The 22,727-nt window shown below is 39.6% G+C and overlaps 1 protein-coding gene across 3 annotated transcripts; it reads left to right on the top strand.

Moving 5' to 3' along the window:
• The first annotated feature begins 1,306 nt into the window (after positions 1–1,306).
• b3glctb (beta 3-glucosyltransferase b) lies at positions 1,307–22,252 on the top strand. 3 transcript variants are annotated; one of them, XM_071506069.1, is made up of 15 exons: positions 1,307–1,499; positions 2,366–2,403; positions 2,502–2,541; positions 3,178–3,287; positions 9,563–9,639; positions 9,753–9,864; positions 10,841–10,977; positions 11,523–11,586; positions 12,562–12,678; positions 14,774–14,843; positions 16,084–16,197; positions 18,096–18,195; positions 18,359–18,478; positions 19,210–19,354; positions 20,865–22,252. In XM_071506069.1, exons 1-15 carry the CDS (start codon positions 1,439–1,441, stop codon positions 20,997–20,999), a joined length of 1,440 nt encoding a protein of 479 aa, XP_071362170.1. In that variant the 5' UTR covers positions 1,307–1,438; the 3' UTR covers positions 21,000–22,252. The 3 variants fall into 3 exon arrangements, 2 of the variants coding, with proteins under 2 accessions (XP_071362170.1, XP_071362169.1); XM_071506068.1 differs by having other exon boundaries at positions 3,166–3,287; positions 20,865–21,139; XR_011694592.1 differs by lacking the exon at positions 20,865–22,252 and having other exon boundaries at positions 3,166–3,287; positions 18,359–18,541; positions 19,210–19,345.
• Positions 22,253–22,727: the final 475 nt, after the last annotated feature.

The following is a 22,727-nucleotide window of genomic DNA, read 5'->3' as shown; positions in this document are numbered from 1 at the left end:
CGTGTTTAGCCTCTGTGGTCAGGAGACTATTGACTCATTTGTTCTGGATGTTCCACCAGTCTGCACGGCCTACAACAGAAAACATGCTGTCAGCCTCTTGTCTGGATACCTCTCTTCTGGGGAACAACAAAGGGGGCATTTCATAATTAAAAGCATATCTTCTGAGAGGACAAATTTCAGTCCAGTTGATCGTCACCTGCTCTGTTCCTGTTCACCACTTGTTCTCTACATTTCCTGCGACAGGCTCCTGTTTATTCAGCATTCCTCACAAGTATTTGTGTATTAGCGTATTAGTGCATTGTGTATGAGTATTGACACATTCTTACATATTTTTCCTCATGTTTCATCCTCAGTACAGTATGTTCCTAAAGCTTAGACTCCCATGTGTTTTTAGCAACAGTTTGATGTAATGTTGCGAGTGATTCACAGTTAATTATGTATATCAATTACAAAATGATTGTGAAAGATTAAAAACCAGAGTTTGATAAACATTAGTCCGAGCTCAGCTAACAGGAAGATTTATTTTCCTCCATTACTTGATGAATGTACTGCAAATGATGAAAGGACCATTTTTTGAACCTTAAATATCTCCAGTATGCAGTGTTTGACAGCCTTGTAATTGACCTATTTTTGATGTGTGAATGGGTTTAACATGAAAAAGATGCCAACACTCACGTCTGTGAGCATAAAGTATGCTGAACATTTTTTCTGTGTCAGAATGACACAACATTATTTTGATGTAGGTGATTTCAGGTAACGTGGGACAGTTTTCTGGCAAATCACACTTAAAAAACTGTTTGTCAACAGGTCCTCGTCAATCCAATTATTTGGGTATTTCTTTTTAATCTAATAATGCCTTAAGGTTTCTGAATGAACAGTCTTGACAATACGTATGTAAACATGTGCAAAATGGGCTCTAGATACACAGACTGGCTGATGCTTGAGTTTGAGTGGGAAAACAGTGAATTAACTTTCTAAGGTGCGATGATGTGAGTTCTTGGTTTAAGCCAAATGAATGAAGATAAAATTATAATTATTTCTCTGATGCCGCCTGTTGTTTGTGCTGTTGTAGTTCAGCGTATAATTACTGACAAACTTGTATTTCGTGTTGGGAGAGTTGACCCTGAGATATGTACCAGGTTGCATTTGTGCATTTTGGGTGTGAGGCTGGTACTAAGCAGCATGTCTAGAGAGCTGAGTGAAGAAGGGAAGCCAGCGTGGGGTAGTGTGGGTCAGAGCAGGTGTCACTCAGCCTGGATGCTCCCTGCTCATCTGCAGCAAACTAGCGTCCACCAGAGGTCGCTGCACCCCCACACTGACAGCCACTGTCAGTCCGGCACACACGCTCCTGCCAGCGCAGGAATGTAGATGACCACTTTTCCTCAGGTCGCCATGAGTAGACGGTGATTTCAAACGAAAACCTACACCCACGGGAGTCATGTCACACCGTAATGTGGTTACCGGATGTAAACTGGTCGCTGTGCTCCTTCTGTGGCTTGGTAAGTGGGGTCAATGTCCGGCCGACGCAGCTACTGTGTTAGCTAGCCCGCTAGCATCAAGTAAGATACACTGCGTCAGACGGGCTGGAAGGGACCGGAAATTACTCCGATTCGGGCTTCAAAGTAAAATGTTATCAATATAATATAACAACGCATAAAGCACATTATAGTTTGGAAGTGTATCAGTGGATATCCTGAAATTAAGATGTACACAGATGAGACATTCAAGCGTGTCATTGTGGCATTTGTCGTGTTACAAAATATTGGGATGTTTAATTTTGAAATTAGAAATAGGAAATGTTGATTTTATTCTGTGTAACTTGACACATCACAAACCAACAGGCCAGACCAGGTGATTCCATGGGGTTGTGCAAACAGGAGATATAAATTACATATATTCGCACAAGGTTAATTAAATAAATGTTGTCAAAGCTAATTTTGCTTTATTTTGTTTAATTTAATATGCCATCTTGAAAAGTGTTCACAGGCAGAATTATTCAGAAGCCTTTGTAGGAAGACATGATGAAGGTGATTGTCAGTTAACGAAAATTATCAAAAATATCAGAAATTTTAAGAATAAATGCAATGGCAAGAAAAAGTATGAAGCCCTTGGAAATACCTGGTTTTCTGCATTAATTGGTCATAAAATGTGATCTGATCTTCATCTCAGTCACAAGTGTAGACAAACCCAGTGTGCATAAACTAATTACACACACTTATTGCTCATTAAAGCTGCTGCAAAGTAATTTTTTCTGTAGATTCACTGATTGACTGATAGATTGATTCATTACTGATGTCAGCAGTAATAGTTTTTGCATTTCGATGATACTATGATAACACTGTTGCGTCTTTCTTGCCGCCTTCAGGTCCCTCTGCTGAAGACAGACACACAGGTCGAGCTCATGTAAGTGCCCCCCTCAGATTCTTGTCGTGATTATGCTTCATTATGCAGCTCAGCAGCGTGTGTCAGACTTAACGAGAATCAACTCTGACTCCCCGCAGGCAGCAGAGCATCAGGGCCACACCGCACACAGCTCTGTTGGTGAGTGAGGGATTTCGCTGCAGATGGTCAGAAATTAAAGCAAATCAGTTTTGTGGTGCATGTTAATGAGGAGTAATTTCCCATGCCGCCATTTTGTATTTGAAGTTGTGTGTGTGTGTGCATGAAAAGCTCAACCCAGACACTAACATCTTGAAGATTGTAAATTACAATAAATAAATCTAATAGGAGGAGGAGTTGAAGGAATAGCTCAACATTTTGGGAAATACATTATTTAGAGGGAATAGATATATAAAGGGAAACAGTTTGCTTGGCTCTGTGACAAGGAAGCAAAACCCACCTACCAGCACCTTTAAAGCTCACTAATTAACATGTTGTATCTTGTTTATCTAATCCATACAAAAAAACTAAACATAAAAATGATAAGCAGTGGTTTTATGAGCGGAAGGAGTGGAACTATTTCTTGGCTGGGTGCAGTGATTTTGTGCAGTCTTGTTGTCACTGTGATGTTTTCATGGCAAGAAAACAAATGATTATTGTGTTGTATTGTTGTATTATCCGAATTATTGCAGATTCCTGTGTGTTTCTATTGCTTCTCCTTGTCTGTTTGCATCGCCATGTCTCTTTTCTTTTCCTAATACGTCATCCCTCTGCCTTTTCTGTGAGTGTTCCTCCTAGGATTGGAAGAGGTGGTGATAGTGATCCAGAGTCAGAGAAACTCTTTCCACGCCCGTCGAGGTGTTCAGAGGAAGGTGGAGATTCTGCAGCAGGCGGCTGAACTTGGACAGGTAACACATGGCAGGCACTGGATGGCTGAGCTGTTAGCACTGTGAAGCTCACAGGAATAATATCTACCTCTGACTTTCCATCCCACACCACCATCAGGTCACCATTCCAGTCACCGAATACTTTGTTTTACTGCTAATTGTGTTAAGAAATGTTAAACGCTAATTTGTTTATGAGCATGTTTGCCTGCTAACTTTAGCATGTGGTTCAGAGCAGCGCTGTGCCGGCCTCATGACTGTAGACTAACCGTGTCTAGAAAGAAAGCACTTCATCAGCGTCGTCTCTCTCACACACATCTGATGGAACAGATACACCTTTTAATCTATTTTGATCAGTCCAGGTGTCTGCACAGGCAGCACAACAACTTGCATTTTGTTATCTGTCTGTAAATGTGAATCAAAGCTCAATTTTATACTTACAATATAAGTATAGCATATATTTATTAATAGTAAATGTATTACAATATACATTTATATTTTTAAAAGTATATTTTCAATATATTCTATCATCAGCAAAAATGGTCAGCAGCAGTGTGGTAACAGCGTATAAACATAAAACCTTCTGTATTTATGTATCTTAGTGCTTAGGGCAGGTTCATAGGCAGCACTTCAGTTTATGGTTTAAAGTTAGAAATGTTGTAATCACCAATAAGGGCTCGAAAAGGTTGCGCATATGCTGACAACGTGCACACAATGTGGTGATGGCGACAACAGTATAATGCAGAAGCAAACCTCTTTATTTTTAATCAGTGTCAGTGACTTTTGGGGTTTGGCTTCATGCATTACTGTGGTATTACACTGGCACCAATAGGTGTCCTCCTTGTCGTACAGCTCCCCTACCTGAGATGAGAGGAACCAAGCTGTCATACAGTAGTTATTTCACAATGTGTGCCTGTGAAAATTAATTTGTTCAAGACATCAATGAAATGAGACATCAGTCATATGTGGACACGACGGCCTGCAGTAGAGACACAGAAGTCTTGATTTTCTCTGTATGGGAAAGGATGCTGTGAAATAAAAAGAGAGAGTTCTGCGCTAGTCTTTGATTCTTCCTCCAACCTCAGTTTTAATCCACAAAACCCTCCTGGATAGAAAAAATGGCAGAAGGCCGTCAGCAGGGGCTCCGTGCAACAATTTCTACAGCAACATATTAAAAATCAAAACTGTCCGAGGCTGTTGTGAAGAACAGAAGTTATTTAAAATCTTCTTTTCCCTCGACAAAGGAACATTTCATATTCATGCTCTTACCATAGTCTCTTAACCTCTCCCTGAGTCTGTGTCGCCTTTATTTAGTGCAGAGACCTGTGCAATCACACTGCTGCCTGTAAACAACGAATGCGCTGTAGCAGCTGGAAAAACTTAAATCACATATGCTTTGTTTGTGAACACATCAGTGTAGGGTTCCCCGGTGACCCAGTGGGAGCGGTGATTGAATTTGACACGTCTATGATTTTCTTGTTTCGAAGCCATGCGTTGTTGTTGGTGGGGATTCGAGGTGTTTACCGAACTAATTTCTCCCTGTGAGACAGAAAGAAGATGCGGTTAGTGAGAATGTCAAGGAATGTCAGTTTAGCTCCACGCTTATAAAATATATGCAAAATTGGGCAGGCTGCCCGCCAGCAGTCTCCACTTTGTCATTCATGGCTTATTCAGTGGCTGTTCTTTCATGGCAGCTGTGAACAGCAATTATACACTCAGGGGGAATATGTCAGAGAAGAATATCAGAACAGAAGGAAACAAAGACAGAAGAAGAGGACATGCAGTCCATTCAGAAAGTATTCAGACCCCTTCACTTTTTCACATTCTGATATGTTCCAGCCTTATGTTATTATTAAAAATCATGTTTCCGCTCATCAGTCTACACCCAGTACCCCATAATGACTAGAGATTTTTGCAAATTTAATAAAAAGGAAAAACTGAAATATCACATCGACACAAGTATTCAGACCCTTTGCTGTGACTGTAAGCTCCTATTTCTCCCGATCATCTCTGAGACGTTTCTGCACCTTGATAGGAGTCCACCTGTGGTCAATTCACAATTCATTCACAGGAGATCTGGGGAATTCCTCAAAGCATTTCTGCCGCATTGGAGGTTCCCAAAGAGCACAGTGGCTGCCATTACTCTTTTTTTTTTTTTTCAGGCTTTTGTGCCTTTATTATCAGACAGGACAGTGGAGACTGACAGGAAAGGGGGTAGAGAGAGGGCAATGACATGCAGTTGGGCCGGTGGGGAGTTGAACCGGCGACTGCATCTTGCACTCACATGGTACGTGCCCCAACCAATCAGCTATCGGGTCGCCCCTGGCTGCCATTATTCTTTAATAGAAGATGTGTGGAACAACCAAGACTCTTCCGAGAGCTGGCTGCTGGTCCAAACTGAGCAATCAGGAGAGGGGCCTTGGTACGAGAGGTGACCAAGAACCTGATGTTCAGTCTGGCTGAGGTCCGGAGATCCTGTGTGGAGATGGGAGAAACTTCCAGCAGATGCTTCTTGTGAACAGCAGAGTGAAAATTATATATATATATATATATATATATATATATATATATATATATAATGTAATATTGATATATATATATATATATATATATATATATATATATATGATATATTGATGTATTTCTATTAATTATTTATTTATTTAATTATTTTAATCATATTATTTGATTAATAATTATTAATTAATCTAACCCTCATCTCCAATTTAGTTTTATTGACTGGACTCCAGATTTACAAACTCCGGATCCCAGTTAGCTTTTGTTGATGTCATTAAACGAGGGGTTCACATAAACCCCGACCTACACTGTGATGTGCTCAGTATTGACAAGAACAATAGAATGAGTCATCAACAACATAGCACCTGTTCATAAAAAGCACTTTGACAGAAACAGGTGTCTCTCAGGAGAAAGAGGGGGTATTCTTTCTGGGAACAGAGATGTTGAAAGGTTGTATCGAATAATCAAAATCAATGTAAAATCAGACTTGCATGCTGTGAAAAATAGGCGAGCTTTCAGAAATAGCACCATTGGAGGCATCCGTGTGCTTACGGGCTGTGATAAGAGTGTGTCATCTGAGCGAGTGCGAGCTTTCTCCAGACTTGATGTTTATTGCAGCAAGATGGGCCTTGATTGTAGAAAGCTGTTTGGAGTGAGGGCAGGTTGTGCGTCATGCGTTTTTCTGACTGACGTATAACCAGGTGTTAAGATGGAGATTAAAGGCGGCAAACAGTCACAGACTCTTGACATGCTGTCAGCTTGTTGTGTGGCGCACAGATGTTTCATCGTTTACCTGTTGACGCTTAAAAGGCTCATACAATAATTCATAGTCACACAGCTGCGGTCATGATATCAACTATATACGAGCAGCGGATTTAAATCCACAACCTGGCTTAATATTACAGTGAAAGATAAACATTTGGTTAATGTCACAATGTCACATCCTTTTGACTTCATCTTCCAACCTCATTACAGAGTCGTCTCATTTGGCCGCTGCTCTCTCAGCTCTTTTCGGTTCACATCTCACCGCAACACTTACAGCAGATGGTAATAAAAAAAACAAAGAAGTAGACCTGTGTTTGCATGTGGACTTCAGACACACGATGTAATGAGGTATTCCCATGGTGCTTTTTCTTACCTGCACCAAGCTGTATGTGACAATTGAAACACTCTTTTCTAGCCACACTTGCAGCAAAGCTCTGGGTGAGGTATTGTTAATCTGTCGGTCAGTCCACCACATTGGTCCAGACTGAAATATCTCAACAACTGTTACATGGATTGCCAAGAAATTTTGTACAGTCAGTCATGGCCTCCAAAAGGTTAAAGCCTACTCACAGTGTAGTTTGTGGAGTGTTCTCCATTACCCTGTCACACTTGCTTGCAGGAACTATTGTATATAGTAATGATCTGTTACATTGATATAATGCTGCTGTTTCAAACGCCTCATTTAGAGCTCTGCAGCATCCCTTTGGTCGCTCGCTGCTACTTAGGGTAAACATGGGTATAACTGACAGAGGTGCTTGATCTCTGCTCAGACAAGACAGAAGCAGGACTTTTATTTCAAACCTGTTTTTTGCTTTATTAATCCATACAACTGTGTCTGCATCAGTGCTATAAATAGCTGCATGGAGGAGATTTGTACGTTCTTCTGCAGGAGTCACTTGGTGAGGAAGGAGGCGACTTGTTTTGTCCTCATTTTGAGCCAAAACTATGATCGAAACCACATAAAACAAACGGTTACACACAGCAGGGGGTGCGAATGCTGATGCTCAACATCCACCCACCAGCCTGCTCAGGTGTATTCAGCAGATCATCCGTCAGTGTCAGTGCAGCATCTATCATTTCCTACAGGCCGTCAGTGAAGAACTCATTTCCAGATGAGAGTCCGGCTCATCATCGTCTGTCCTTGTGTTGTTATTTTTTCTTTCATGACATTTGCTCAAGTGCTGTCCTTAAGGACAAATTTAACAAATTTGAGATATTTGTACCTGCTTGACTATTTCCATTTTGTGCTACTTCAGACTTCTACATCCAGCAGAGTGAAATATTCCAACTTTTTACTCCACTTGATGTATTTAACAGCTGTAATGACTAGATTTGGATTAAGATTTTACATTTGAAAACATATGATAATCCTATAAAATACAAGGCATTATTAAAGCAGAGATCTGCAACCTTTGTGGCGTGTTAACCCGAACAATAAAAGCAGTGTTTGTCATGTTTCAGATGTCAATGAGTTGTTAGCAAAGAAGCCAAAGAGACGTTTCCCCTCTAAACTTCTCAGATGGTTTCATTTAAATAACAGTATAAACCCAAACAGGTGAAATTATAAATAAGATTAGAGAAAACTCCAGAAACCAGAACTTTGTTTTTTCTCCTTTCCTATCTCAACAGTCATCTCATGACCTTTAGATATAGCTTATGACTCTTTAGAGTGACCAAGGCCCCTAGGTTGGGAACCACTGCGTGCTAACTGCAAAATAAGTTCAAACTTCTTCCACTCATGCACTGGCCTTTTTCTGCCTTTTGCTTTTGGTGCTTGAAGTACATTTTGCTGATACTTCTGTAGTTTTACTGAAGTTGGACTTTGAATGTAGGACCTTTACTGGTAAAGGAGTGTTTTAACATTCTCCTTCAAATTAGAAATGATCAGATGGACGACGAACATGTATAGATGTCACACTGAAAGACATGAACACATGTAATATTGACCTAATGTTAAGTGATGACTGTGCATGAATCTTAATCTTTTAACAAAATGAAAAGGAACAAGAATAAATGTAGTTTTGTTTACTCGCCGTAAAATGCAATATATCGTGACAAAAACATTTTATTCTTTTCTTAATTGTGTTGTTTGTGTTTAACCTTTCATACAGTTGTTCCTCTGTTGTTACAGCTTTGCCATCACGTATCCTTCAGGGACCCTCAGACAGGGCCCTCTAGTGGTAAAAATGAGCATCATTGCCTAAAGGACCTTTGTTCTCTTTGATTGCCATGTGCTGAACTGTTTTACTCAGTGGTGACAATTTTTTATTGTATTTAGTGGAATTGAGATCTTCTTAAAATCAGTCAAGTAAAAGAGTTTCAAACATGCTTTTTTTCTTATTTTACACCTAAATTTAATCACAGATGCAATGGATATATTTTTTGATAGACCTAATGTGTTAGCCATGATTGTCAGAGGAATTTAATAAATGTATCTTCAACAGAAACTGGTTTGATCCCAGAAAGACATACCTATGTATGTTGGATAACCATGCAATATAAATTATACTACTATCCATATGAAATTAATTGAATTAAGCTTCTTAACATCTTAATTTTCCAGAGCAAACATAAAAAGATTGCAATGCAACGTTGACATGCATTATGCTATCATAGAGGAAAGTGATTTTCATCATTTAAGATAACAAACACTTTACAAACACCTCATCTGAAACATGTTTAACAAACCACAGAGTTGAATTCCTGATAACAAAATTCAAAAGAAACACATTTACCTGTATGTCTGCATAGATTTGTTTGCTTGTTTCCCTCAGATGCACACACACACACACACACACACACACACACACACACACACACACACACACACACACACACACACACACACACACACACACACAGAAAGAAGTCTGTACTCATCATAAATGAAATGCGCTAAAATAAAACTGGTTTAGAAGACTTTTTGCACTGTATTTCATGTTGTTCATGTGACTGCAGGATGTTTGCAGTATTCATTTAAGGACTTTTTGTAAATCTAATTGTTTTGTGTTATACAGGGAGTTCCAGTTGTTCTTCTTCTCCATGAGCTGTCAGCATATGTTGGGGACTGGAGTATCCTCCCTGCACTTCCTCAGTGAGTGGTAAACACACATATGGGAATTCAATTCACTTCAATAACATATAACTATGATTCCTGTGGGGGAAACCGTGGCATAAAGCATATGTCTTCTTGGGGATCTTTTCCAGGCTCTTTGCCACTTATGGCCAATCAGCATCCTGGTTTTTCTTCATAGAGGAAGAAACCAGAGTCACACTCGCTGCTCTGCTGGAGGTCCTCCATAGATACCAAGTCCATGAGGTGAGATGCACAAAAAACTGAATGTATGCAGTTGTATTCAAAAGTTTGGTCAAATAATACATTTTGATGAGACAGAAAAATCAACCTCTTTTCAAATGTTACGTTTTTGTTTCTGAAAAAAGGGTAAATTAAATGGTAATTGTGGCATGTGCAAAGGTTTGGGCAGCCTACTCAGTCAGTACTTACTAACAGCCCTTTGGTGGATATCACAGCTTGCAAACACTGTCTGTGGCCAGCTGAGCGACTTTCTGTTGTTGATTTAGGACGTTTCACCCTCTCTTCCTGCAGATCACTTCAGGTTCTCTGATATTTTAAGCTGTTTTGCACAAGCACAGCTTGTTAAAGATCTATCCACAGATTTTCAATCACATTGAAAATGTGAGTGTCCTTCTCTTCCCTCTTTGTGTGTCAATGCTGCACAGTGGAACTGTGCACCACCACTCCTGTGTCAGCTGAACCTCCCCGCAGGCGCTTTCTAATCACATGGGGGCTGAGCTTTGCGTCTCTGCCCAGCAGAGTTTTCTTAGTCTTCAGGACCTTCTCTTGACTTCCAAAGTTTCCCTTAACTGACATTTCTTGATGACATTTCAGACAGTGGAAATCACTTTGGCGTCTTTTTGTAGCCTCCCCATCAATTTCATTTTCAGATCCTCACTCAGTTGCTCTGAGGGGCCCATTGTTGTGTTTTCCGCATTCTTGACCTGCTGATTTTTAACGCCTGCTTGCGGCGTGGATTGTATTGTATTTTCTTTTCACTTCGAATATCTTCAGAATAAGGAATTTGCCCAGGGGTGTCCACTCTTTTACAACAACTTCAGCATTACACAGTCTTCAGCTCTTCATGCTGTGTGAGTGTCCTGATGGTGATTTAGTTCACTACTCTGATACGCAATATTAAACAAGGAACGCAAAGAAAATAACTGAGCAAGTTTCTTTTTAAAACACCCTGCCCCGTTTCCCTCTTTGAAACTCACAGGAATGGTTTTTGGGTAAGCGTATCCATGACAACGAGGCCTCCATCATCCACCATTATGCCTTCTCTGAAGACCCCAGTTCCTTTGGTTACCCTGACCCTGCAGCAGGCTGGGCTCTCAGCGCCCCGCTGCTCCAGAGGTTTGTGTGTCTGAGCATCAATGTGTCACTTATAAGTTTCTCTCCTTTCTTTCTTTGACATTCAAGAACAAGGTGGTACAGAGTAGAGAGAAAGCCTTCATATCATCATCTCAGGGTTGTAGGAGAAGAAACCATTACAGCTATTGCATAAGTTAAATAAGTAGCAAGAAAAATGAAAGGAAAACATGTCACAATCACATTTGTGGCTATAACTGAAAACTAAACAGCCCATAAAAGGTCCCAGAAGGAAGTTCTATCTTCAGAGGTTTTTAATCTATTGAACACAGACTCATAGGATGCCATCTCTATCATTGCATTTATTCCAGTCTTTAGCTGTTTTCTAGTGCCTGTGTAATCATACCTGAAATAATAACAAAAAGACTCTTGATGTATTTGGTATAAATGTCTGATGAAATTGCTGGAGGAATTGCTGAGCGACACTGTCTCACTGTTGCACATTCACATATACAGTGTAGGAAGGTTCCTGCTTCCATTCGGCTGTTTGTCGTCCTTCTTTCATTTTCTTTCACCGTCATGTGTTTCAGACTCGCTGAGCGGATCCAACACGAGCACCTGAAGTCAGATTTCACCATCGACTTGAACCACGAGGTACTTTAAAACAATTTCATCTCCTGCCAGTCGCTATAGTAGCATTTTTGTTAAGACTCTGGTTCACTTCTCCAATACTTTGCGCCTCAGTAAATGCTGTCAAAAGCATCATCATCATCATCAGTGTCACCTTGAAGGCTGCCTGCTGATCATATAATGATGATAGACAGCATTCCCCCAGCGGCTGACTAGTATTTTGTTGAAAAGTTCTGAGACTCAACCCCTGCAGCTTTTTGTTACAGCAGCTGTTATTATATAACTAATGCAAGAGCTCTATTTCTAAGTGTGTCTGAATATTTGTGAGTATTTGTGTGTTGGGGGAACAATCAATAGTGTGACAATTATATACTGCTTTGCACGAACAGAAATGGTAGGTATTGTGAGAACCTTTGGTGTTCTTGTGTTTTTATCTTTATTATTAGGTTATTATTATAATGTTATGGAAAAAATCTTTTTTCTATGTGATATTTTTTAATTCCTCTTGTCCTAAGATTACAGTAAATTCAAGGTCAAAGAAAGTTGCGTTTTACTTTAAATTTTGTGGTGTCCAAAGTTATTAATTGATAATGTTAATCCTCATTAAAATGCAAGGGAATAATAAAATGTAAATGCATAGCGTGAGTCTTTAAGCAGTGTCTTTAAGGAGTTATGGGTAATACAAAATAAATCATCGTCCATGTGAGAGTATACTACCAACATCGAGTTATGAAGAGGTTCAGAGCTGCCAGGAAATAAATGTACTGTTTGAGGAGTGAGCGAGAGTGAGATGTTGCACCTGTCCCAGACTGAGAATAATTGGTTTTTCATATCATGACAGTGACTATCAGTGCTGCCGTTGTATCTTTTACTTTGTCAAATGTCACTGATGCTTTTTTTTCCATCTTTTCAACCAGAAAGGATTAAACTTTACATTAAGCAGAAAATTGTCACTGTCACTGTTTCTTCCTACATTCGTCTCTGTCTCTGTTTTTCTAGATTGCCTTGTATATTTGGGAGGAGGGAAATGGTCCAAAGCTGACGGCGGTGCCAGAGTTTTGTACAGAGCCTGCAGACAACTGTGCGACCACATTTACAACCTACCTGCCCAACTGTGTATGTACAGTACAACTCTTAATTTATGACCTTTACATCATTATACTGGGATCAATATAGAACTTAACTTGTCGCATATGTGTGTGAACATATGTGAGCATGTGTGTGTTCATCGGCCAAAGGCTCATCAGGTTAACACAGCTGGCAGTTGTTCTGGGCTGAACATGTGTGATTCATGTTGACATGACTAGGATTTAGTGTAGGTGATTCACAACAGGACAAAATCAAGGACATCTGTAATGTTTGTTTTTATATTCCATCGCCTTCAGTCACATTTACAACTCAGATGTCGAGCTTAGTTAAATATCAAACGCTGAGCCCATGATGCAGGCGGGGCCGCAGGGATGAGTGAGCTGAGTCACTGTGAAGGCTGTACGGAAACCAAGTACACTTTCAACCGCACTGCGTCTGTGATGACGGGTCACTGCAGCATTTGTTTTTTAAGCCAATGAAAATGAGCACAGGATGGCAGATTTCAGGGTGAAGGCTAAAGAAGAAAGTGGCCACACAGAACAATGAATGAATGAATGAAAGACAGGAGGGAAAGTCTTAATTTCTATACTTCCTAGATATACAGTAGAAGCAAATAGCATATAATAGACCTCTCACATGCACAGCTTGACAAGTTCACCAGACCTTATAGTGAAAGTTTTTATTTTATTATGTGAATATTATATTGTATTTTTCTATTTAAATGTTAGCTATTATATTTAAGATCATTCTTTATATTTACTCTTACTATGTTTACTGTTATATTTGTATGTGAAAACCTACTTGGCAATAAACCTGATTCTGATTCTGATATCTGGAGCAGATACATCTCTCTTATACCAGAACAGTAAAGGGGATGATGTCAATACAATGTCAGCTGGTATAGAAGTAAAGTAAAACTACACTTGTGTGGCCCATAGATCCAGTTTCTTGGGACAGAACAAAGAAGAAAACATTTAAAATCGACCATTTCTTAATCGTTAAGTTTCTCTTTAGCAGTGATGAGAAGTAGATTGATGTAAATGGAGTTAACACCACCTTAGTTCATTAAGCAACAGGCTCTGGATAAACTGCAGCTCTTGACAATTTCTGGATTCCCTGCAGAAATCGACAGTAGTTATAAATATCTTGAAAGACTGATTGATGGTCACATTAACATCTTGATGTCGTATAGGAATCTGAATTTTGGGAATAAATGAGAAATATGAATTAAATATAAGTGATTCATCCCACCCTTCTACACACACTTTGAGCTTTTACCCTCAGGGAGATTAAGAGCCATTAAAAGTGTTCAGCAAATCTTTCCTTTCAATGCAATTAGGATGCTAAAAGCACACCTTCCATATGAACATCCAGCACCCCATTTTTATTCTCTCCTCTGTTTATATTTTTTAAATCATGTGTGTTGATGGTCTCGTAGTTTTTAATGCTGTGTAGTAAAGCTGAAGCCTGCAGTTGCAGCTCTGCAACTCTTACCTGATTATCCTTTTCTTTATAGCTTATCACTCATATGTGAAGCACTTTGAACTGCACTGACCTGTATGAAAAGTTCTAAACAAATAAAGTTTGACTGGTTGAATTGTCCGCATTGTTGACAACAAAGGTCCAAACTAACAAGCCAAGGAACAAAAGTCACACACTAAGAATAGATCAAGAATCTAATACCTATTAACACGGAGGAATGGAAGTTATCCATCATGTGCAGGTGTGTTCATGTGTGTTCATGCTGAACATCCTGCAGTCGTAGCAGATCAAAACCGACAGCTATAAATAAGTAATAACACATTGATTACTGTTGGTCATTTTCTGGAATAAGAAGAGACATCTGAAATGGGACTTCAGTGCAGAAGAAAGTATTGCTATCTCTGGCCAGAGAATCTAAGTGGCACACTAACCCACACATGATAATACTGTCAGAACTGAGTGTACCTCATTCAGCCATCCTGACTCAAATTTAGGTCCATTACACTCTGTATATGCTGCTCCTCACTCTGTGTTTGTGTGTGTGCACCTGTGCACTCTTTTTTTCTGCCTCATCTTATTGCTCTTATGCATCATATTCTTGACAATGAAGACTGCTGTTTCTGTTTCTCTCTATTTTTAGGGAGATCCGCTCTCAAAGAAAGACGTATTTGTTGCTGTGAAAACTTGTCAAAAATTCCACTCGGAGCGAGGTGCGTGTTTGTTAATAATTACCAGTTTTGAAAGGACATGGTTTCATGAATTAAAAGTCAAGTCCAAACCTATGGGGGTCAGACTTTTTCCTTTCATAGGGGCACCAGATAAATTAATCCTTTAATTTTAATCTTTGGCAATGAATTGTATTTATTCATTTATCTAATCTGAGAAGCAACAAGTAAAGCTGTCAAATAAATGTAGTGGAGTAAAACATGTAAAGCATAAAAAATTGAAATTACAGTAAAGTACAAATATCTCAATTTGCTCTTAAGTAAAGTATTTGAGTAAATGTACTCAGATTCTTTACACAACTGATGTTCTGTTACCTTCCTGCATTCATGTAGTGAATGTAAAAGTATAATGTTACCGCATTTTGTCCACGGTGAAGGTGCTGTGAAGAGAAATAGTAAATGTTTGACTTGTAATGCACCTGCTGGCTTCCTGTGCGGCCCTTTTGGTGTAAAAGTTGGATTGATCCTCTGAGCCTGGGCAGCTGCTGTTGCTTCCGGTTGCCAAAACAAACTCTTTCAGTTCCTGTTTATCACCGAGTAAATGAAAATTAAATGGAAATGTAGCTGCAAAAGTTTTACTGCTGTCTTTTAACATATCACTGCTGTGTTGTTTACCTGCTTAACAGTCTGGTGGTCATTCAGTCCCCGTTAACCTGTCAGGTGAAAAACTAGCTGTTGAAATTCACAACCTCATCTGGACTCTCCGCTGAAATTGCAACAGTTTGTGTAATTATCCAAAACATTGATGTCTGTTTTCAGGGTCAAAGTCAGCAGGTAGTTATGGACTGACTATTTTAAAGCCATTAACAAAATCAAAAGTACAAAGAACACTGTGTGATTGACTTTGGTAAGAGTTTGTTAATTTGCTATTACTTGACTTTCAGGTAATTAAAATGTAATAACAAGCTGTCACGGTGTTCTCTGTATGAGCAATTCATTTTTTTTTTTTGAAATTAAATTAATGTAGGATTGGTTCCCACCTGTCAGAGGTAAAATTAATTATGTGTGGTATGATTGCCAGTTATTATTTTGTATTTTTAATATAGACGCAGCAAGTAAGCATATAGTTAACCAGTGTTCAGAGACATCGTAATTGTTTTCTCCCTGCAGGCAGAGAGGCAGGAGACATTTTCCATCATTTAATCACACTCCTCACTTCAGTGAGGGACTTGGACATAGTTTTAATTATCTTTTTAATCACCCCCCCTCCGCTTTCTCCTCACAGTGTCAGTGGTGAAGGCAACCTGGGGGAAAGACGCTGGGTATTTGGAGTACTACAGCGATGTCACTGATGCCTCCGTACCCACAATCAGTCTGGGAGTGCGCAACACTGAGAGAGGTGAGCTGGGCTGCAGCAATGTTTACTGATCCCTGCAGGACAGATCAGGTTAGAAACAGAAGCGTGGGTGGTGATCGACGGGATGCCACTCGATGATGTGCAGCTTAAGATCAGATCTGCACATTTATAGAGAAGAAACTCACTATGTAGACTCTTTAGCCGAGCCACTGACATGGCTCTTAGGTTTGCAACGATTTTCAAGGCTGATGCTGATTTTGATATTTGATAATAATGTGTCAGCTTTTTAAACAGAAACCCATGATATAAACAAAGATTTCTGATTCCGATCCCTTTCATTTGGTTTCTGAGGCGGGTGTAGGCAGTGTTGCGCCACCATCAGGTAAAAATCTTCACTTATTCTATGAAATATCTCAACTTTTACCAGGTGGATTGTCACAAAATCTTGCACAGAAATTTGTGGTTCACACACAATGAATCCAAATGACTCTGAAGACTTTTCATCTAGAACCAACCACCGGTTCAAAATTTTACGTACAAACTGGAGTTCACGTGGTGGTTCAGTCGCCACACAGCCGTGTCTCCCATCATCCCCTTTTGTTTTCCAGTGTTTCGCTCCTGATGTGAGATCATTTTTAGAAAAGCTGACAGAAAGTCTTTCAGCCTCTTGAAGACCGAGGTGTAATTCTGCTGACCTCCTCCTCTCACACTCTACGTGCACCACAGATGGATGAATGGATGTGTGGACAAATCGCTACCTCTCAATCAAAAGACCACGGAGTCCAGCTGAATCACAACGATAATCACAAAGCCAGCGAGGAGGTGGATGGATGAGTCATGAATTTCCTCACAACAGGCTCAAGAGCCAGAAAACAACAACTGCACTAATGAGCAGCTTTAGTGAGAGGGGAACATATATCTGTGTGATGTGTTTCCTTGTCTGAGACACCCCTGATCACAGCACAGATTTACTTGAGTCACTCCCTCTAATGTACTAGAGTCCTGTCGCACAGCAGGGGATAGTGTCAGCGCCACCTCCATCTCTTGCTCCTGTTCATTTCTATATTCCTCTCTCTCTGCACTTGTTCACAGGCTGATGGAAGTTTTGCCTGTCCTGTTCTCTGCCTCCTACCTTTTATGTCATTCTTTCTGTATTTTCTCCCACAATTTAATGTTTTCCAAGCCTGTGCTTTCCTTCATTCTCTCGCTTTTTACTTTTAGTGAACTGCCTCTCTCTCTCTCTCTCTCTCCCTGTTTCCATTTAATTAAAACACCACATTAATCGTATGCTCAGGAGAATAAAAGCAAAAAGAATGCTCCTGTTCTTCCTTTTATTTCTTTTTTTTCCCTTATCAATACCAGCACACTGGTGGAGGTTTATTAGGTGCACCTGGCTAAAATTAATGGAGTCTTATACAACAGTCCTGCAATAAATCCTCCCTTCATCATGGTTTTAACATTCAGTTTTTGTTCAGACTTTTCCAGAGAGATGTTGATTCATCTCTAGAGTCTTTATGGCAGCTGCAGTTTGTGGTGCTGTTGAATTGTATGACAGGTGTGTCTGTTATTTTTTTCCACCTTATTTATATAAAAGGCAATAGTCCAAAGAGCATACGACACCCCCCTGTTTAAAACAGTATAGTTCAACATTTTGAACATCCTTCAAGAAATGTCTGTGTGTGTAAATGGTCATGTGATATGTGTTTCCGCAACACTATTCTTAGATCGTTTTCCTTTTAAAACACTGTTTTAAAAGAAAAATGTATCATTGTAAACGTAGCCACAGACACATTCTCTTTCTCAGTACACAGTGAGGTTTGAGGTTTCTGCCTCTCTCGCATATTATGAGTCACAAACCTCCAGGACCAGAATTATGGACCCCTGCGTCATCTTTCTCACACTTTCTCACACTTGTTGTCTTTCTTGTTGTGTCCCTGCAGGACACTGTGGAAAGACATTTGCCATCTTGAGGCGGTTCCTGAGTAACGCTGTGCCAAAGGCTGATTGGCTTCTCATTGTTGACGATGATACACTCATCAGGTACCTGAGAGAAGAGTTTTTGTTTCACCTTCCTCTACGAGAGGATGAATATAAAAATTTAAAGTACGCTGCCACAGTGCACTTTTGATTGATGTTGCAGAGGAGACTAAGACTGTTGCTGTTGCAGCTAAAAGTTGCAACCTCACTTCCTGTCTGCTTATAGTTTACCCAGGTTGCAGCGACTGCTGCGTTGCTATGACCCAAAGGAGGCGGTGAGCCTCGGGGAGAGATACGGCTACAACTTGGTTCAGAGCGGATACAGCTACACCACAGGAGGAGGAGGGTGAGGCTGCAGGATGAAAGGAACGTCGTGGTAGTAGAGGGACATTCAAAGCTGCTCTGCAAGGTTTATACAGTGTTGCAGTAAAACAAAATACCCAGTATTGCTATTAAGCTAAAGATAAAAAAAAACCAAAAAAAAATTTTTTTACAAGTACGAATGATTTGAATTTACAGTGTAGTACAGTCTACTGGCTACTTCTCCCAAACCTTAATTGTAGCTATCATTCATGACAGCAGTGAATGAAATATTCTGAATTATAGAACTCTAAATAAAGTTTTGGAGGATTGAACATCTCTTAGATACATGACATTTTTAGATGTTTAGACAACAATAAAGGAAGCACCTTTCAGATCTGACAGCAAAGAAACAAACTGTTGATGCTTGAGGGGGTTCAATCCCCCCCTCAAAAAAAATCAAGCAACACTACTTCTTCAAAATGAAAAAAATCAGAAAAGCATTTATCGCTGCTTAATTGGTACACAATTAAAAATAAAAGTAGATATTACTTGAAGGTCAGGAAATCACACACAGGCAAATAAATCCTCTATCGGTTACAATTATGGGCAATTAAATCAATTTCTTCATGAAAAGTCTTGTGTGTGTGTGTGTGTGTGTGTGTGTGTGTGTGTGTGTGTGTGTGTGTGTGTGTGTGTGTGTGTGTGTGTGTGTGTGTGTGTGTGTGTGTGTGTGTGTGTGTGTGTGTGTGTGTGTGTGTGTGTGTGTGTGTGTAGGATGGTGCTCAGTAGGGTGGCAGTGTCCAAACTACTTTCCAGTGGTTGTAGGTGCTACAGTGATGATGCTCCTGATGACATGGTGCTGGGCAGGTGCTTCACTTCCCTGGGTGTCCCCATCACACACAGTCCACTGTTCCACCAGGTAGAGAACAATACACACACACACACACACACACACACACCAAGCACAGTACACAGTATATTTGTGAGGACCATGCCTTTAAATGTTCAGACATGCTCAATAAGAGCAAGGTTGCATAACTTTACAGGTCCCATATCTTTTTGTAAATAATAAAGACTCTGAAAGACACAAATTATAAGTGAAAATAACAGTTTTCAGTTTGTGGCTTACAGAGAATCTTTCAGTCATTGAACTGCAGGTCAGCTGAAAATGCAAAAATTAAGGATGATGTTTCCAATAATAATTAGCTGATGACTAGATGATTACTAATATTAAGATGGAGCAATTCTTTCAATCACAATGTTGTGGAAAGTATCAGCTTTTAAGCACACAACACAATCTTCATTAATAGCCTCAGAACTTTGTCTCTAATTTCTTTATAAGGACCAAATTACAGTAAACTCCTTAGTTAAGAAATGATAGACCCATGAAGCAAAGTGCTATGGAAGTGGATGACACATAGACTGCCTTGTCTAATTATTGGAAAAGAGCTCTTAAGGGCCTTCTTCACAGAAAAGCGCTGTTGAAACCAGGCATTTGGGACTAGTATGTCAATATAGTAGGTATTAGAGTTCAAATACAATGGATTTAATGGCCTAATACCTTTCCAAAACCAATATCTGTGAGATGAATCACATATAATTTGGTAATAGAGAGAAAAGCTCAGACAGGCGGCATCTTCTGAGATAATATAGATTTCCCTTTTCTGTGAAGGAAACCCAGGTCAAAGGATATCTAGAGGGAGAAAGACAAGATGAAGGCAGGGGTCAGGAAATGACCCAAGATTAGTGAGCGCTCACAGTACCATGAACTCGACATGAAAAACAGCACAAATCACAAAAATGAATAGTAGAAAATGTTCATTAGCTGAAGAAGGAAACCTGCCTGTTAGCTCAGAGAGCAGAATTAGCTGCTGTTTTCAGTGACCTTAAGGCTGTGGCTGATGGTTTCACACTGAGACTGTGGGCTCTGTGTTTGACGTGTTAGGTAGAAGCAGCTCTAAAGTTACAGCCAGTCTGTTTGGCAGGATGAAGGATGTAATAGTGCAATGTCATCCCCATGAATTTCTATCTCACCCAGTTTCTGTTACTGCTGCCTTCACGAAATCATCTGTCACCTCGCTCGCAGAGGGATGACGTGTGAGTAGAAACTGCTCAGCCAAAACCGCTCCAAGTGTTGATGGGAGCCAGATTGAAGACACTGGCCTTTATTCGGTGTCAGATGATGCTCTGCGTGACACTCTCTGCATGTTATCCTTCCCTAAATGTAGGTGATAAAAGACAGAAAGACCTGTCCTGTGGGTTATAGAGGCTTTGAAAACAGAACATTGAACTGTGCTACCCTGAGGCAACAGTCAAATTGTTTGCAACAGTGGGAAACCCCTGAGTAAATGAAACATGAATCATTGGGTAGACACATGGATGGGCACACACACACACAGAAGAGTAACCACTTGTTTTTGATGTTTTAGGCCCGACCAGAGGACTACGCTGAGACACTGACCTCTTTGCAGCAGGCCATCTCCTTCCACAAGCACTGGAACATAGATCCTGTGGCTGTCTACAAACACTGGCTGCAGGACACACAGCCGCGAGATGAACTGTAGAAACACTGTGCATATACAGTATGTATAACTTACTGTAGACAAACTTTGAATCCATATTTGCACAACGGCTTAGAGCTTAAGATCAGTAACCACTACTGTAATGCCAAGAGAGAGCTGGCAAACATGCCCTGAAATGTAATTCTTACAAGACTTAATGTCTGCATTCATTTATATTTTTGATATCAGGATTGAATCAAATGACTGTGTGTAATGGGTTGCAGAAAATTATCACCCAAGTGTGACTCTTCAGAGGTTCAAAGATTCATTTAGGTCATCATCTTGGTTTAATAGCCTGCACACTGGCTGTATGATTGGGTCAGAGCAAAAAGGCTCTACTGCAGAGTGGGTGCTAATGTTTCTCCGCCCCCACTGGATGTGTGTCAGCTCGTTTTGAAAATGTCCTGCCCAGTAATGGCCCACAAAAAAAAATTAGTGCAGCTTTAATGGATCTTTTTGATGTAATTTTCGAAATTGTCAGTGAAGTTAGCTACTAAAATCCTAACATGCAGAAAACATGTTGTGTTGATTAGAAATTTCTACTGAGAAATTGGAGAACGTGGTTTCAACGGGAAGGGTTTTCTATGTTTAGCAGCTGCTGGAGGGACAGCATCTGAACGAACGTCTGAGTGTCACTGCTGTCACTTTACCCCCAAACTAAATTTTAACAAAGTCATGAACCAAGATGTTTAATTTATTTAAGAAAGATTACCTTAATGTATTTGTCAAAAGCTCTTTAAGTGTTAAGAAGGCTAAAATAAACCAGTAATCTGGATTTCAGTCAGTGATAGCAGATTCCTCAGTTTAAGTTTGATTTGAAACTGAAGACTGACATAATAACATGAACATAATGCTGCATAATTCAGTTATTTTCTGTTGTGTTCATTTCTCTGACAGACAAAAACAGAATAGGTTGACACTTTTTGAAATACACTCGTTATACATTTAAGAGTAAAACTATTTCCCAAAAGATTCTTTACATTTCTTCTTTTTTTTCTCTTCTTTTTTGGATCTTTAACACACGGAATAATATTGTGTGAATGAGTCTGTACTGAAGTTTTCAATATGGTTTATTACATTTTTTAAAAATCTGTTAACAGCCAAACTGTGTGTATGTGAGTCAGTTAGTGTGGATGTGTGTAAGAGTGATTATGGCCACAGCTGGCAAGCCTGCATTAAAATGCTGTTTTTGAGAATATATAAATATTTATGTGTGCTTGCTAAAAAACTAAAATTACATAAACGTTTTTTTTTTTTTCATTTGGTTGAATAATAGAACTTTTATTTGTGTTTTTTTTTCTGTTTTATGACACAGAAACACAAAATTATGTTTGTCTTCCTCCACTTTTCTTTCTCATGTAGAAAATAATCACACACAGACTCAGTGTTATGAACTTTAAAGGTTATGTAAACCAGATTTTAAGCGATAACAGCAGCAAACAACTATTTTCTATGTAAAGATATAGTGGAGTAATAAAGGGATGATGCATTTTTGTAGGCTGACCCAGAAGTTAGCATCACCCTGGTTCCCTCAACAAAAAGCCACTGGGATTTTTACACTGGCTTTTGGATTAGTGCAGAAAATAAGCTCTGACGAAAGAAGTCTATGATACTTAGGTGTTTTGCTCCATAATCTCCTAAATACAATCACCAGAAGTAAAAAGCTAATGTTAGGCTATAAACTAACTACACCACTATCAGCCACACCACCACAACGTCACCATGACTAAA

This window comes from Trachinotus anak, unplaced genomic scaffold, assembly GCF_046630095.1.
Source record: "Trachinotus anak isolate AG129_WGS33_773 ecotype Australia unplaced genomic scaffold, CSIRO_AGI_Tana_v1 ptg000020l, whole genome shotgun sequence".
In the NCBI taxonomy this organism is placed as follows: Eukaryota; Metazoa; Chordata; class Actinopteri; order Carangiformes; family Carangidae; genus Trachinotus; species Trachinotus anak.
Note: the sequence above shows the minus strand (reverse complement) of the source record. Positions and strands in the feature narration are given on the sequence as shown.